Source organism: Camelus ferus, chromosome 11, assembly GCF_009834535.1.
Source record: "Camelus ferus isolate YT-003-E chromosome 11, BCGSAC_Cfer_1.0, whole genome shotgun sequence".
Taxonomy (NCBI): Eukaryota; Metazoa; Chordata; class Mammalia; order Artiodactyla; family Camelidae; genus Camelus; species Camelus ferus.
This window is the reverse complement of record NC_045706.1, coordinates 69,481,986-69,498,366: the sequence shown is the minus strand read 5'-3', so window position 1 is coordinate 69,498,366 and position 16,381 is coordinate 69,481,986. Positions and strand designations below refer to the sequence as shown.

The following is a 16,381-nucleotide window of genomic DNA, read 5'->3' as shown; positions in this document are numbered from 1 at the left end:
TATGAAATACACTTTTAAAACATCTCACATGCTTTATTATTTCTAATAATCTTTCTGAATTTTGTATTTTCTAGATACAGAATCATACTTATAAATATTTCTTTACATCCAAGATGTACTCCTTTTTTTTTTGTATTGCTTAGTTAAACGTCCAAGTTTCTAGTACAAAGTTAAAGGACATAGTCTCCAAGGACACCCTGTTTAGTTTTTGGACTTAAAGGATCTGCTTGAAAACGTTTTTCCATTAAGTGTAACTATTTGGAATAAAGTAGATATTCTTTGTTAGGCTATGAAAGTATCTTTCAAAATGTTGTTTTTATTAGAAACAGGTCCTAATTCTATTACATACACCCTTTTTGGGAAATTGATATCATTTAGTCACTTCATTTACTGTAACTTATTATAACGAAAAGTTTTTCTTTTATTAAACTAGCTAACTTCTTGCCAGTAACAATGGATATCTTTTTAATTTACTAATGAGTTTCATCTAAGCCTCCTCACATCAATATTAATGACTAGGATGGTCTTTTTTAAGACATTTAAAAATTTTTCTTTTTTGTGTGTTATCAGGAAAGAATCCTATTATGCAATAATGGTGATAATACATCTCAAGAAAAACTTATACAAAAGCATCATCATTCTCTTCAACTTTAAAAAACAATTAACTGTAAACGTATTAGTTTCAAGTGATATTTGTGATTTGGAGATACTCTTGCACAACTTTTTCAACACCCTCCATGCTTCAGTCGCCTACTGTTTCTTATGGTCCTTCTCCCCATTTTCTTGTAAGAAATATCCAATTATCTTATTCCTCAGACTTATTCCTATATAGGAGTAAAGTGACATTCCTAAATTTTCTTTTAATCTCTCATGTATTTGTTAAAACGAATCTCCTGTCTCATTTCTAGTTTTGTTCATTTGTACTTTTCATTTTTTGATCAAATGTATATCGGTTTACCAATATTCAAAGACAAATTGATCACTGACTTTACGAATTCCACTGAAATTTTAATTGCTAGTTTTTTAAGAAAATCATTTGATTTCTTTTCTTGTTTTCTGTCACCACTTCTGCAGAATTTTTTTCAAACTAGAGTTAAGTTAATTAATTTTCCTGGTTTTAATTTTTCCATTTAAGTAAATGTTTCGGAAGCAACACATTTTTGTTTAAGGACTTTGAGCTGCAGCCCAGGGACTTCAACAGGCAGTCTCTTTTTCATCTTTGCTTACTAAAAAAGAAAAAAAAATGCTCTTATCATAGTCTTTAAATCTCCCTAGCACAATTATCATTAGAGTTATAATTAGAATGTTCTGAATGGTTAGGGTTTTTTTAGTTTGTGTTTGGCCTTATTTTCCTGATTTAATTCTCTCTTTGTGCCTTGTGGTGGGAGGTGTGGTGGAGATGTTCCTTCTCTTTAAGGGAACACAGGATTCTTGGAGACCTTTCACCCCAATAATACTGTGATCTCATCCCCTGTGCACCCGTGGAGTTTAAACATATTTAAGCAGCTGTGTTTGGGGCAGACTGATTCAGTGCCTCTGCTCTCCTCTTGAATAGCACAGTAAAACTAAATTCTTAAACTCATGCATCCAGCGTCCCTTTTAGCTCTTAGACAAAGGGGAATACATCTTTTGTCAAAGCGTGGAACTTAAATGTAGCATCAGTGGGGAGGAGGCATGTCCACTGGGAATGAATGGTGCTATTGGATTATATGAGGGTCATGGGACCACAATCCAACAGGCAGACACATCCCATTTTTAAAAGCCCGTTTTCAGATGCGCTACTTACGTCAAAGGATGGACACAGCCTTATCCCAGAGCGGCCTGAGCTCAACAAGGCATCTTGAACTGCCTTTATTAGTTTGTAACAATTAAACAGGCACACAGTGGGGAGTCTGGGGACTATCTTTTCTTCATGATCTTTAGTCTAGCTCAGAAATGGCGTTGAGAACTGGCACAAAAAGATCAAACCACAAGCAGGGCAACTGGGTTGTCTTGGTGAAGACATTTCTCTCCAAAGTGCTAAGGGTACTGATCACATCCAGCGATCACATCATGTGGGCTCACATCAAGAGTGCAGCTGACACTGATACAAAGAATCTGATTAGCCAAATGTCCAGAGTTGCAAATTCTTGAATTTTCCTTAGCTGACCATTGTCTGCAGGAGGTGTGTTACCCTACAGAGTAGCACCGAAAATTACTATGAATTTTAAATATGACACCAACTCTTTCCGTATTTCCCATAAGTGTTGTTTGCAAAGTCCAGAAAGGTCAGATAACTGAAGTCCTCTCCCCTGACCAACAGAATCCCACATGGTTCCTGTTTAACTCAGGTACCACTGCGCCAGAGGCTCTGGCTAGCTGGGGTTCCTCTGCTTTTTCTCCTTGGTCTGAAGGTGCCAACTCCCGCCCTGGCTTCCAACTTCAGCTCAGGATGAACCGAACTGCAGAACTGGAGGGTGGGGGGCTGGAGGAAGCCTTCCACCTTCTCAGGCAAAGGCCTTCATTTTATAGACGAGCCGGCTGAAGCCCAACAAAGTGTGGAGTCAAGTGACCTGTCCCAAGGCCCAGAGCCCAGCGGCAGGGCTGCGATTATGACCAGAACACGTGGATGGGCAGTTCAGCCATTGCTGCGTGCGCCATCTTGCTTTCTCAACCGCCCACCCAAAGCCCAGCTCCTGGAAAGGATTGATTTCATAGCAGTGATTTTATTCTGAAGGGGGTAGAAGGGAACAAGCCAAGACACAAATGAAGGTGGAGATAAAGAGATTATCTATTGTTTTAAAGCAGAAAAATGAACACAAAGTGCAAAAGGACCTCAGAGGTTAAAAACTATGCCGTAAGCTGGGACAGCTCAAGGCTGCAAAGGACGCAGTGTATTTTATACCCACTGACTCCTTTACACCAACTCATCTCGTTTTCTCTTGCTGTACGTTTGATAAATAAAGATACATTTAAAAAGCAGCCTTCCCTTGAGAAACTCATCACCTAATAAGAAGTGACAGGGACGTGAATAATGTAGACTTGAGCACGGTAAGTACTCTGCAAATATTTAAGCAGTGGGGGGAAAGAGAAGGCAGGGGAGATGTTCTGACACTCTCCGAGGGCAGAGTGACAACAGTGTGTACAGAACATGCCAGAGAAAATGCTGCCCCAACCCACCTGGCTGGCTCTGGACAGAGGGGAGACCGTGCTCCTGCCCTCTGGGGCTGGGTCATATTGGGGCCAGTGTTGCGAGCCCAGGAAAACAGCCAGGCCATGGGCCCGGGGCTTTTACAACACATACAACCAACTTCTGGGTGGGAGAAAGGAAGGCTGCCTCCCCGACCAGGCGGGGCATTCTCCAACCAAACGTCTCTCATCCGCTGGCATCTATACCAACTTACAGGAGACACCCACCGCAGGCCTGTTGAGCCAGGGAGGCCCGTTAGTGAGGTTGTCAGGGCAGCAGCCCTCCACCTGCTGCAGCAGCCTGACTTTAGGGGCGCCTGCCCCTCCCTGTGGGGTGGCTGTGAACACAGAGCCCCTCTGGGATGCCCTGACCCAGACACAGGGCAGATTCTCAAACAGGGCCCTAAATCTAGCCTGCCCCCATCGTAGGGTTCCTGCTGGTCACCCAGGAGCAGAGGCTGCAGTTGTGGGAAGAGTGTAGCAGCAAATGGCAAGAGGGTCACAAGCCAGGTCCCCGGGGTCCCCTATACCCACGTCAGGTCCCAAGGATGCCCACAAGGCAAGCATCCCCCTTGGTGGTGGCCCTCTCGGTCTGCGAGCTGGAGAAAAGCTTTTTCCTATGGAGCAGCCTCCCTTCTAACACTCATAGCACCAGACGCGGTGGGAGGCAGCAGGAGGGCCCTGGGCATGAGCCAGCCCCGCCCCGACCCTGACCGCCGGCAGGAGGAGGGAGCCGAGGTCCGGACAGGGAGCCCTGCTGGGTCAAGCAGGCCACGCGGAGTCTGCATGGACCTCCAGCCACCAGACGCCCAGGCCTGGGCTTGTCCTGCCAAGCAGGGCAGCTCAGGACCTGTGAAGGGCCTTCCCCTCCTCCCTCACCTCATCACACAGGGAGGAAAGACATGATCTGCATCCTGGATCCACATTCCAGGAAAGAAAACAGAGGTGGAAGAGGAAAAGGGGCTCCTGCTAGGTCACACCTGGTGCCTGACGTGGAATCGGGTTTGGGATCCTCTGCCCCATGTTTATTTCGAGAAATGTCTGAGTCTCCCTAAGGAAATGCCTTCAGTCTCGGCTCAAGCCGCCCCGTGTGTTCCTCCTCCTCGAAGACGCGCAGAGCATCCACCCAAGGACCAGGACGACCCCTGCATTGCCTCCCCCCGCCCTGGAGGAGGCTGGGGTCTTTACCTTCAAACGCCCGGGCAGCGTCCACGAGGTGGGACCAATCTAACCCTGTGGCCGTGTCCGGAAGGGGCATCAGGCCAGGATCTGCGCACTTGGACTTATCCGATATGGACCCATCGGAGAACCAGAACTCATCTAAACAGAAACAGAACCAGAGCATCAGTCAGATCACAGCACGGGTACCGGAGGGGCACAGCGAGCTTCTCCTAAAAGATCTCCTGCCCCAGTAAAGAGGGAGACACCCCACCGCGGTTACCCAGAGACACCGCCGGAGAAACAAGCTCCGTGGAAGGGCCAAGACCCCCAGGTTCATTCAGAGGCTGGCCGGCAGGCGGGGCCGGGCGTGAGGATGAGGACTGCGCCTTCGCACGTACCCAAAAAGCAGAGGTGCGCCTCCCAGGGGCAGGCTTCTCCCGAGGGCACGGCCTGTGTCTGCCCAGCTGCAGGACCGCGCCCTGCTTTCCTTGGGGTGACCCCCCCATGTGACGAGTGTCGTAAGCCTCTACTGTAGAAAGGGTTTGGTTTGCTCTCTCTCCTGGTGGTTTAAAAAACTTCCCAACGAACACAGTTATCTAAGCTGAGTGCCGCATATTCTGGGTGCCTCGAATATCCGTCTATTACAAAAATGCAGAAAGACTCACTTTGTTTTCTTTGTTAACAGACGGGAGTGAGCGGGAACAGTATTTTTCCATGCTGTACACAAAAATGGTGGCTGGATTACATTTTGGACTTCATAAGCTGGCTTGATCTCTGGCTGAACCAGAAATTTCTCCCCATTCCACACCGAACGTTTGCAAGTCATCCTTTGACTGGACGAGTGAACCTTTTACATTTTTCTTCTTCTCTTTAAACTCTGGGTAAAGGACCTGAAATGTTTACGTCATTGATAATACTGGTTGTTAAAAGACTCATTTGGCATCTGAGGGCAAATTTTCTGAAGGCCTCAACTGGACTTTCTCTAACGTGCCTTTTTCGAACCTGCCCAAAACGTGGCGTGCAGCTGCTGCGGTACACATCTAACTAATTAAACCAATCAAAGCGATGACCGCCTGGCTGTCTGAGCCTGCAATTAAGTAAGGGACGTAATTAACCAAATGCACTTGTGATTTTTGCTCCCCCATCCTTTGGGGTGGCCGCGAGACGCTGGTGTCTGGGCTAGGACACAGCGCACTTGTGACGTGGCCTGGAAGGACACTGACACCCACCCTCCTGACATCCTTCACAGGACGAACCTCCCCAGGTCCTGCCATGACCCACAAGTTTAAGGTTCAGCCCGTGGGCAGAAAGGTCAGGAGGCCCAGGAATCCTCAACCACGTGCCAATCACGTCCTGTCTCCCAGATACATCGGCTGCTTTGCTTTTTAACACAGGTTTTCTGTGCCAAGTGTAGAGACGTTATTTGAGTCGGTGGCAATTACTTTTGCCACTGACTTCCCTTCTGTTCAGGAAGAGAGTGTGTCGCAGCTCCTGTGATGGGTGCCCCAGGCCAGCCTCTCACCCTCTGCCTCTCCTTCCCTCCCTGGAGAGGAAAACAGTGGGGGGCAATTCACCTAAATGGACGTTTACACAGGAAGTACACTCTTGGTCGTGTTTTGCTAAGATATGCCAGCTTGCGGATTTTTCTTTGCCTTTACAAACAAATAATCCTTCCCTCGAGCTTCTGGCATCTTAAAGCCTAAAATCAACCCTGAGACACGCTCTGTCCACCTGCTCCTCCAGCACCACCAGTCAGCACCCTGACCGCCTCCAACGGGAGGAGACAGAGAGGAAACTAACAGGGCACGAGGGGAAAATGCGGCCAGAAAGGAGGGCTGGGCTCAAGTCCCTTGTCCCCTCCTCCTTCCTGTCCCTCCTCCGGCTGTGGGCTCCAAAAGCCACCTTCCCCAAACACCCCACGGGGTATTGACAAGGGACATCTGACCGTCTTGGGTTAATGATCAGAACTTTGATGATTCTGAGCACCCTGAAGTTCCATGAGCTGTGGCACGAATCTGAATCGTGGTAGCCGGGAAGCTGCTGTCCAGGCAGTGAGGTGGCAGCGAAGGGGACCCTGCTACCCGTATAGCAGGGCAGGCCAACAACTCCGCAGGCATCTCCACCTGCTGCCCTGTACACAGCTCAAAGTGGCACTGAGGACTCTGCGATACGGGAAGGTCGAGTGTCACAGCCAGGAGCAGGCCTTGGGCATCCTTCCAACTTCCTCCAACTTTTCTGGAGGACCAGGGAGCCAAAGAAGGGATGCCGTTTGCGATATTTCTTCTTTCTTACAAACGATGACCTGTCTTCCCCAGTTGTCAATGGGACTTTCGTGTTTATTTAATGCTGTGGAGCCAGCAAAGGTGACTGGTAAGCTGGAGAAGATGCCCTTTCTCAGGAGTGCGTTTAGAGTAAAATCCACTCAGCCATCAGTGGTGTGTTTATTAAACGCCGACTGCATGCTTGTGATGGGGCCAAGCAGCGGGTAAGACGGACAAGACCCCTCCTCTCACAAAGCTTACATCACACACGACAGGGAAAGAGAATAAATGAGTAAACAGGTCTCTCAAAGAAAACCACACAGGGAGATGTGCCTGCAGAGGCTGGCGGCGGTTTGGGGGAAGGCCAATCCGAGGAGGTGACAGCTGCCAGGACACAAAGGAGAAGCAGCCGCTTAAGGAAGGGCACAGATCTGGGAGAAAAGCTTCAAGAAAGCATGGATTGAAGGCCAAATCCATCATCCTTCAGTAAGCAGGAGGAGCCTAGTGTCAACGACTGTCACCTTAAATGAAGTAAGAGCCATCGAAACTCCTCTCTGAATTATTGCTTGGAAAAATCATACAACTGGGAAAAAATCACCCCCCCCCCCCTTTTTCGTTTGGTCTAAGACTCCAAACCACCCAGAATCCTTCCTATTACTTTGAGGTGTCACTCCTGCAATTACCCAGATTGCTTCCTCAGCATCCTCTGTATTCCAGGGACCACCAGGTACTGTATTAGCACCCAGGGATGGACGGAATGAACAATAAGACGCAAGCTCTGTCCTTGAAAACCATCAAGGAGCAGGTGAGTCCTGTCGGTGCCGGTCTGGGGGCCTGGGTCAGGCACATGTGCACCCTGGCAGCCGGGGGAGTATTTTCTGAATTTTCCAGCTGGGGAAAGAGAGGCATGACTTGGGAATAAGAGCCTGTTACTTCAAGGTCTGGTCTCCCAGGCCAGTGTTACAGGCGCCCACACGGCTCCTCTGGCCATTCCAGGGTAGAAGGGGACTCACAGATCCCACGGGGCGGCTCGCCTGCAGGCACTGCTGCCCGGGCCTCCGCTCTTCGGGCCCCACGTGCATCCTGCAGCTTCCTGTTTGTTTACCCCGACCCTGAAACCCCGGGGCCCGTCCTGATCGATCTGACTTCCCTGCTGTTGTTGTAAAGGCCCAGGAGCCTTCCTGACAGCACTTCCTGGTGGTCAGAGAGCTGAGGTCTCCCAGTGACTCTCCAGAAACCGATGGACGTTTATTACAGGGAAGACCAAGAATATCGGGAAAAAGAGGAAGAGATGCGACACCGAGTCAGAGGAAACCCTGCCTCTGATGGTGCCGGCTGAAGCCAGGGTGACCCTTCTGGGGCGTCTGCACTGGAGTCCGTGGCATCTCGTGTGGGTGCTAAATTATAAGGAAAGTACTAATTTTTAAAATTTATTCTAGCCCCCACCACCCCACATTTAAACTTCCAGGGGCATCCTTTGTGGGGGCCTAGGTCACAACTATAGATTTGTGAACACATACAACCTAATACTCTGTTTTTATTTTTCAGAACTTCAGAACTCTTGTTAGTCTATCTGTGTAAGATTTCCTCCGTTCCTTGGAGAGTGTTGATCTCCATGCCATAAAAAATCAGGGATTCTCTTGAAACATGCTATAAACCTGCCAATGGTTGGACTGCACTGAATGAAGCCAGGTGCCCACGTGGTCATGGAGAAGAAGGATGCTGGCATACTAGTCAATATCATTGGTTTTCTGGTCTGTGAATTGGGGGTCAAAATGGCCATGCCCCATTTTTCCCCCCCTACCTGGGCCACTACAGAAATTCTACTCTGGAATCCAATGATGGAAATCAAGGCCTCAAATGCAATGCAGAAACCGTTCACGATTATTTTCAGTTGCTCAAGCCAGTCGTATTTTTGTACCTCTGAGTCAAGGACATCATGACGCAGCACACTGAGGGACTTCACAGGAAATACACATGATCGTGACATGAGTCACGCGCAAAATGCGTTTGCTAAGTAGCTGTCTCCCGAGGGTGGATTAAGATCCTGCTCCCAGGAGAAGCAAGATTCTGAGACAGGTGCAAATTTGAGACACGTAAGAGCGAAAACCATCTGGATGAGAAACCTGGGATGGGATAATTCCATGCAGAAAGGGTGTGGTGATGCGGTCTTCTGAGATTCGCTGTGAAAAGACGGGCTTCCAGCCCTTCCCGGCACCATCATCGCTCCAAATTAGGAATGAGATCCGAATGAGTCTCTACCAGTGGAAGGTCAGTTAAAGCCTTGCTAACACCGAGGCTTTAACTTCAGAAGACCCCCTGTGTGTCCTTGCTCCTCCCACAAAGCTATTTAATCACCCAGTGCTGCACACTCGGGAAGAACTAACCACTCCAAGTTTTAATGTGAAGCTAAGTCTCCTATAAACCAAGGGAAATACCTGGACGACCCCACATAGCCCTCATTTCTCACTCACAGATGTCTGCTTGGCAGGAGCACCCACAGATCAACTCTGGTTTGTTTCCATGTCAGACTCTCAAACTACTCAGGAAGCGGGATCGTCTCACAAGGGCCCTGCTGAACCAGCAGAAACCACAGGAGGCAAAGGATGATTGAAATCTGCCTTGAGTAGATACAGGAGCCATAACCACACAGGCGAGTGTGGGAGTCAGGGGTCCCAGGGGCGTGCGTCCCCCATGGACAACCAAATCCTTGGGCAGGGCGGAGAGAATCAGAAGGTTTGGGGGGGAGACACATTAATTCAAAGTATTTCCAGATCCCTTATTTCCATTTTGTCATGTTATCCATCAAATCCAGAGAATTTTTTCTGAGTAGGTTGTGAAGTTTAGAGATTGGAGGATTCACATTGCCAAATAAGAAGGCTTTACTGGAGAAGAGCAGACAGCAAAGACCATTCTTACTGCTCTTCCTAGAGAAACAAACAACGAAGGCAAGAAAGACAGTTTTAAACCCAGAGAGTGAATAGTATACATGCCTGTTTCCAACAGTGCCTTTATACTTTGAACATACTAAGAATCAAAGGATACAGCCCTCTAATATGTAAAAGGACAAATAAATTGGTACATCCAGACAATGGAATATTAGCCAGCATTGAAAAGAAATGGGCTGTCAAGCATGGAAAGACATGGTGGAATATTAAATGCATTTTACTAAGTGAATCACTTAAGAGGCCAATCTGCAAAGGCTATATTGTATGTTGCAACTATATGACATTTTGGAAAAGACAAAACCATGCCGACAGTAAAAGGACCAGTGATTACCGGGGGTTAGGGAGAGGGAGGGATGAACAGGTGAAGTACAGAGGGTTTTTAGGGAAATGAAAATATTCTGTATGATACAATGGCAAACACACATCATGATGCATTTGTCCAAATCCAGAGAATGTACGGCACCAAGAGTGACCCCTAACGTAAACTATGGCCTCTGGGTGATAAGGATGTGTCAGTGGCTCTAAGAAACGTAGCACGGTGGTGAGGCACGCTGACCTTGGGGGAGACTGTGCCTGTGTGGGGACAGGGGTCATGTGGGAAATCTGTGTGCTTTCTGCTGAATTCTGGTGTGAACCTAAAATGATTCTAAATAATGTTTATTAAGGAAAAAAAAATTGAAGCTAAAAAACAGAATATACAGTTGACCCTCGAACAACACAGGGGTTAGGGGAACTGACCTCCCCTGCAGGTGAAAAGCTGCATTTAACTTTACAGTTGGCCCCCCTGTATCCAAGGTTCCTCCTATCTGAGGTTCCACACCCCCGATTCAACCAACCTGTGGACCATGTAGTACGTATAAGTCGATCCGTGCAGTTCAAACTTGTGTTGTGCAAGGGTCAACTGTCTGTGTTTCACATGGAAGTAAGTCAGTGTAAGAACGTAAGACCTCTACTAATGTATATGCCATGGATTTCACAGTCACATCTCAGCATTTTAAGTGAAAGATGTAACATTGGCAAGAAAATAAAGTTTTACTGGTTCCAGGAAAGCTTTTAAGAGGCCATTAAAGTTACCTATTTACAAAAAAGGAAAACCATTTGGAGAAATATTGGGGTATTAGAATATGCTCGTCTGACCTCTCATACCTTTTTCAAGAGGGAGTATAAAGGTTTCTCCAATTTGGGCAAATGGACTTTTTATAACAGACAGCATATTATGTTACGTAAAGAAAGACATTAAGAATTTTATGAGACTAGGTTCATTTCCAATTATGTTAAACATTAGAAACATTATTAGAACTTTTATTTCATTTAGCCTGGGACTTCTATGTGTATTATGACGTTCAAATTGGTTCTAAAGATAATGCTTTCTAAGATGAAATTAAAAAAAAAAAACCTGACAGTGAACGTATTTCTGATTAAATTCTCATTCTTCCTGTACAATAGAAATTAACTATGAACAAAGGAAATACAGCTAACTAATGTCGGAAAAAAAATCACCCTTCAACACAGACATGATAATAAAGAACTAATACTATGTAAAAATGAAAGATTTTAGGATGTGAAGGAAAATCATCTAGAAATTAACCAGTCAACCCATGGCTAGGAAACTGGAGAGGACTGGACACAGAGAATCCAAATGACGACCCGAGGACGTGATGCTCCTGCGGGTGACCAGGTGTCCGATACCCACCTGCCACAATCCCCACCACCACGTGTTGAAGGTCGAGAAGAAGCAGACACAGAAGGCTAGAAAACCAGCCTCCCTTCTTGTTTGCGCTGCCCACCGGAAAACCTAACCCCTGCCACCATTTTCTCTTTATAAAATCCAGTTTTAGACACTGTTTTTTTTCTTTATGGATGTAATAGCTGAGCTATAGTAGAAGGGTCACAATTTCACTGGATAAAACTGTTTAATATGGGTTTTTCAATTTTCTGCAAAATTGCTTGGTAGCACTTAACTTAAAAAAATATCCACTTTGGGGCTTTTACTGCACTTAAGAATTTCTAAAAAAAATGAAAAAAAGAAAAAGAAAGAAAACAGACCGCCAAATGATACATCGTTTAACAAATAAACGCCCCGCTGGGAGACCCTCGGAGGGCCTGCGAGGCAGGCGCTGTGCAGCCCGGGGGTACTTACCCCGCAGGCTCCCCATGCTGGGCGCCGGGTGGGTCCGGGGGGGCAGCGTGCTGTGGTAGGGCGGGGTGGTGCTGAACAGGATGTCGTTGGGCAGGGCCTGGTCCAGGATGGAGCTCCGCGAGCTGCCGAAGGAGGACCCCCTCCGATTGCTGCAGACGCTTTCGTCAGAGAGGGTGCGGTACAGCGAGCGCCGGGGGGACAGGTTCCCATAGAACGAAAACTAGGGGCGTACACGGGGAGCGGGGGAAACAGACGTTAGAAAGCCGAGAGCAGGTGGGTCCCAGGGCAGGCAGGCACCGGCAGCCTGAGCTCGGGAGAGCCAGAGCAGGCGTGCTGCTCACCCAGGCAAACGCACTTCTTGCGCTTCCTGCACTGACTGGACTTGAATGTCTTCCCCTGACACCCCGTGACATATGACCGTGAATTACACATGCACAGCTTTATTAATTCTGAAATGTTAAGTGGAACTCCCGTAACCTTAGAGCAGTGGTGGCTTCTGGAAATATAAAAGGTTGTTCTTTCAGGCAACAGTTATTCAAAACTACACCCAGTGTGGACTTGATTCTCATTTGAAACAACTGCATTTTAATATTAGGTAATTTCTCTACCAATCAACTACATGTAAGGTTTGAGCTAATTGAGGTAACAATTAATAATAATAATAATAATAATAATAATAATAATAATAATAATAATAATAATAATAATAAATTTTGAGCAATGCAGCTTTCTAGGCAGTATGAGTGGGTTCAAGAGAGACAGGGTCAGTCCAGCCAAATCTTACTGTCTACATACTTTAAAGTATCACTCACAAAAGCCTATCACAGTTGAAAATTGAGTTATAGTAATCTATCTTAACCAGATTTAAAGAAACCATGAAAATTATTGTGTGGTCAATCCCAGACAGGGGAAGGAAAAGCCTCACTGAAGAAGCAAGGGGTCAAAAACTCAAGAAAAATTAAATAAAATCTGAATTTCCAACTCCTTCTTCTAAAAATCCTGAACCGCATTCCTTTCACATAAATAATAGTAAAAGCCAGAATGTTTGCATCAGGCAAATATAGAAATGGCTATTTACTCCTGTTGAATGCAGCCCGAAGGCTAAAAATACGTCTATTGTATGAGTTCCTTCCATTCTGTCATCTGTCCAACTGATGAATGGGGCCCAGGGTGTGTGCAAACTACAAAGTTAAGTTTACACTCTGAAAAGAAGGCGATTTGTCTTAGAAGAAAAAAAAAAAAGTCCAGGAGAAGTTCCTTCCTATTAAAAGAAAAGCTATTTGCACTTTTGGAAAACCGTCTGCACCCAGGCTTATACAGTAACATCTACATGATTTGATACAAGTTTAAAAAAAAAAAAAAAGGCCCATTCTGATCGAGTTCTGGGATTCCCTCTTCACACACGACCAGCAGGCTCTCCAGAACAGGATTACAAACCCGTTAGATTAAAGCAGCTTTGAGGTAGCATCTAATCAGAGTGTTATTCTAAGAACACAATTAGGTCCATAGCAGGTCCATTGCTTTGCTACAGGGGAGAGAAGCACAAAGACTTGAGTTTGCTCCTATCACAGTCAGTATGACAATGCCTGACTTTTTTCTTCCCTTTTCGTTTGGACAAGAGGGCGCTGAGTTAGCAGGGAGAACGTCCGCGTTCCACAGCCAACCTGGCCACCAAATATTTACGTGAATGTCGCCTTTCACCATTTGGGGCCTTAGTTACTTGCAAAAAGAGAGACTGGGCTAGCTGACCTGTAAGTCCCTCTTCATACTTTCCATTACATAACAAAGTGGTTTAAGAGACTACAATAAAAATAAAATAGATAAACAAAAAGGACCTACTGTATAGTCCAGGGAACTATATGCAGTTTCTTATAATAAGCTATGATGGAAAAAAATCTGAAAATATGTGTGTGTATGTGTGTATATGTATGTGTATGTATAACTGAATCGCTTTGCTGTACACCTGAAACTAACATTGCAAATCAAGTATACATCAATAAAAAATAAAATAAGAGACTGTAATAACAAATAATAACACTAAAACTAGGAAGGACGGTTAAGTAATCGACCAGAAGCAAGGGACGGCGCCGTCATGATGAAGGTGTGGCCCTGACCACGTGAGGTTTGCGCTCCTGGTGTGTGGAACCTCCCCCGTGAGTGAGGACAGATTTACACAGCACCGTGCAAGTTCCATCCTATTTATAACACCCGGCAGGCAGCAGAGGCTCTAAACTCCATCCTGTTTCTGGAACGGGACTACATCTGAGTGGGGTGGCTTGGAGAACACTATCCTTGGGAGAATTCTGGAGCAAGAGTCAGGGGGTGTGAATTTTCACAGCTGCTGTTCCCGATCACCTGTTCAGCCCAGGTACTGTGCGAGGCTGTTTCCTATCTTCGCTAGAACCCTACAGAGTGCACGTCTCACTGCCTCCTTTTTTCAGAGGATGGCATTGGGCCAAGAGGTTAAGTCACGTGCACAAGATCACGCCGTTGACTGAGGCCAGGCCTGCCTGACTCGAGCTCTTGCCGTCCATCTACAAAGCTGTTCTTTCTGACCTCACTTCACTCCCTGGTGAAGTAACAGTGAGAACGGCCAACCAGGCATGGCGCCGTCGGCAGGATCAGGAGAGACACCACAGGTGGGAGAATTCCGGAAGCCCTCTCACCCCTTTAGGCTTTTCCGGCAACTTGCAAACCCCGGCAGAGTGGCTAACCTTTCTTCTCCCCTCCTCCGCTAAGGGGCTGTCAGGGAGCATCAGTTTCAGGAAGTCCTCCTTCGACAGAACGTGCTGGGTTTCCGCGACGGCGTCTCCCACCGCCGCCGCCTGCGGCTGCACTGCCGGGGTCAGGAGCCCCAGCTCCCCGAACAGCCTGTGGAGACAAACCAGACGGGAAATTGGGACGAGTAAGGCGCCTGTAGCCTGAAGAATTAAAATCCAGTAACCGGTTCCAGCGACCACCTAGACAGACACACGGCTAGTTAGCATTTAATGGGGTACTTTTCCTCCACGTGCTCCAGACCCCTGGGCCACTTTACTTTGTGAAACGAGCTCGCCTGCAGAGTTAAAATCAGATCCCGCAAGCTCTGGGTGAGAAAAAAAACAGCCAACTTTAAAAAATAAGGCTGCGTTTCCCCTTTCCTAATCTGTGTCAGAAAACGCAGTTTCAATAATTCATCAGAGAGGATCCTGTGTTCTTTGAAGGAACGCTGTGTGTCTTAGGAACTTAAAAGAGCCTTTCTCTTACGGCTGGACCACCGCGCCCCCCACCATCCACCCCAGCAATATGGAGGGATGGACCCCAGGGAGCCTGACGGTGAAGAGGAATCGATCCGGGGGTGCACCAAGCATTTTTATTATCAGCAATTTTGCAAAGCTGGGAGGGTAAGTAAAGCAGCTGCACCCCTTAATTACCAATAAATAAAAATGTATTTATGGACAACCAGAGACCGTCTGGCTGAATTATTCTTTTCAGCTCTTTTCAGGGGAGAAAACTGGGGAGTCATTTTCAGATGGTTTTGTCTGCATGTGCAATCCGAGGTCTGGAACATTCCTGAAGACACGGTGGGTGGAGAACCAGAGGCCGCACTGTCAGCAGAGGTGGACGGTCTTTGCCACACGAACCAGAAACGTGATGCTGCACGAGTCCCCAGCCCAGGGTGCAGACCAGAGGATGACCTGTGTGTGACTGTCCCGTGTCACCGAGACGGCCCTATGTCAAGTGCAAGGCTATCCTGTCATAGTGAGATGGCCCATGGGGAAATGATTGGGACACGACACTCACACAGACAAGCTCCAGACTGAGAAGGATTTATCTGAAAATTGCTACGGCTCATGCTTTGTTCCTGCCGTAGGTCAGGTCTCCTGCACAGCCCAGCCACGCCAACAACATGGACGCAGCAAATGGGGAGGAAGCTTTGGAAAACGTTTACACGTGACTGAAGATCTGAGTGGCTGGTAGGACGGCAGGACATGCAAATGGGTACTAAGGAAGAACCCGAGACCTGAAGGGGTTGTGGGGGTTGGGCAAAAGCCAGGTGGGAAAACCAACCATGGAGGTTTTGGGACAAGGAAGGTCAGGAAGGGCCCGCTGTGGGTCCTGAGATCTGGGGTTAGGAGGGCTCAAGGGTTCCAGGCCCTATGTGCTTTGGGAAAGATGTGTGTGGGGGGGAACAAACCAAACCAAACCCAGGTCTCATCAGTAGCTCCTTGGATAAAAAGATAATACCTAGAAATACTAAGACATGTGCTCGTCCAGTTTCCCTATGTGTTTGAATAAAAATTGTCAGCCTTTTCTGCTAACTTAGTGATTTTATTAAAATTGCCAAATGTCAGTAAGGATGCTCTGAGGGTCTACTCTGTGCCAGTCATGAGGGAGTGCAGAGGTGAGCAGGATGTGGTACTCCCGGAGGACCCTGGTCTGGGGCGTGTGTGTGTGCACGCATGTGTACGTGCAAGCATGAACAAGAGAGTGGGCAGTCACTGTGTGCGAAGTGTTGGGACAGAGGTGTAAAGAAGGGCCCAGCTTGGGAGAATGCTGGCCCAGACAGCCGGGAACAGCATTTGGGCAGAGGGAACCACATGAACGCAGGCACAGAGGCCTGAGACAGAACCACCCACCGGGGCAGTAAAAATAAAGTTGGTTGGAAGGAAGTTGAGAGGTCGGGGTGGGTGAGCTAGGGCGTGGAAGCAGGTATGGGACAA

The 16,381-nt window shown here is 47.3% G+C and overlaps 1 protein-coding gene across 1 annotated transcript in view; it reads right to left on the bottom strand.

Moving 5' to 3' along the window:
* Positions 1-16,381, bottom strand: part of SIPA1L2 (signal induced proliferation associated 1 like 2) — a 195,434-nt gene that overhangs the window by 9,911 nt on the left and 169,142 nt on the right. The window contains 3 exon segments of the mRNA XM_032491815.1: positions 4,357-4,488; positions 11,679-11,898; positions 14,393-14,549. Of these exon segments, the coding sequence (XP_032347706.1) occupies positions 4,357-4,488; positions 11,679-11,898; positions 14,393-14,549 (509 nt within the window).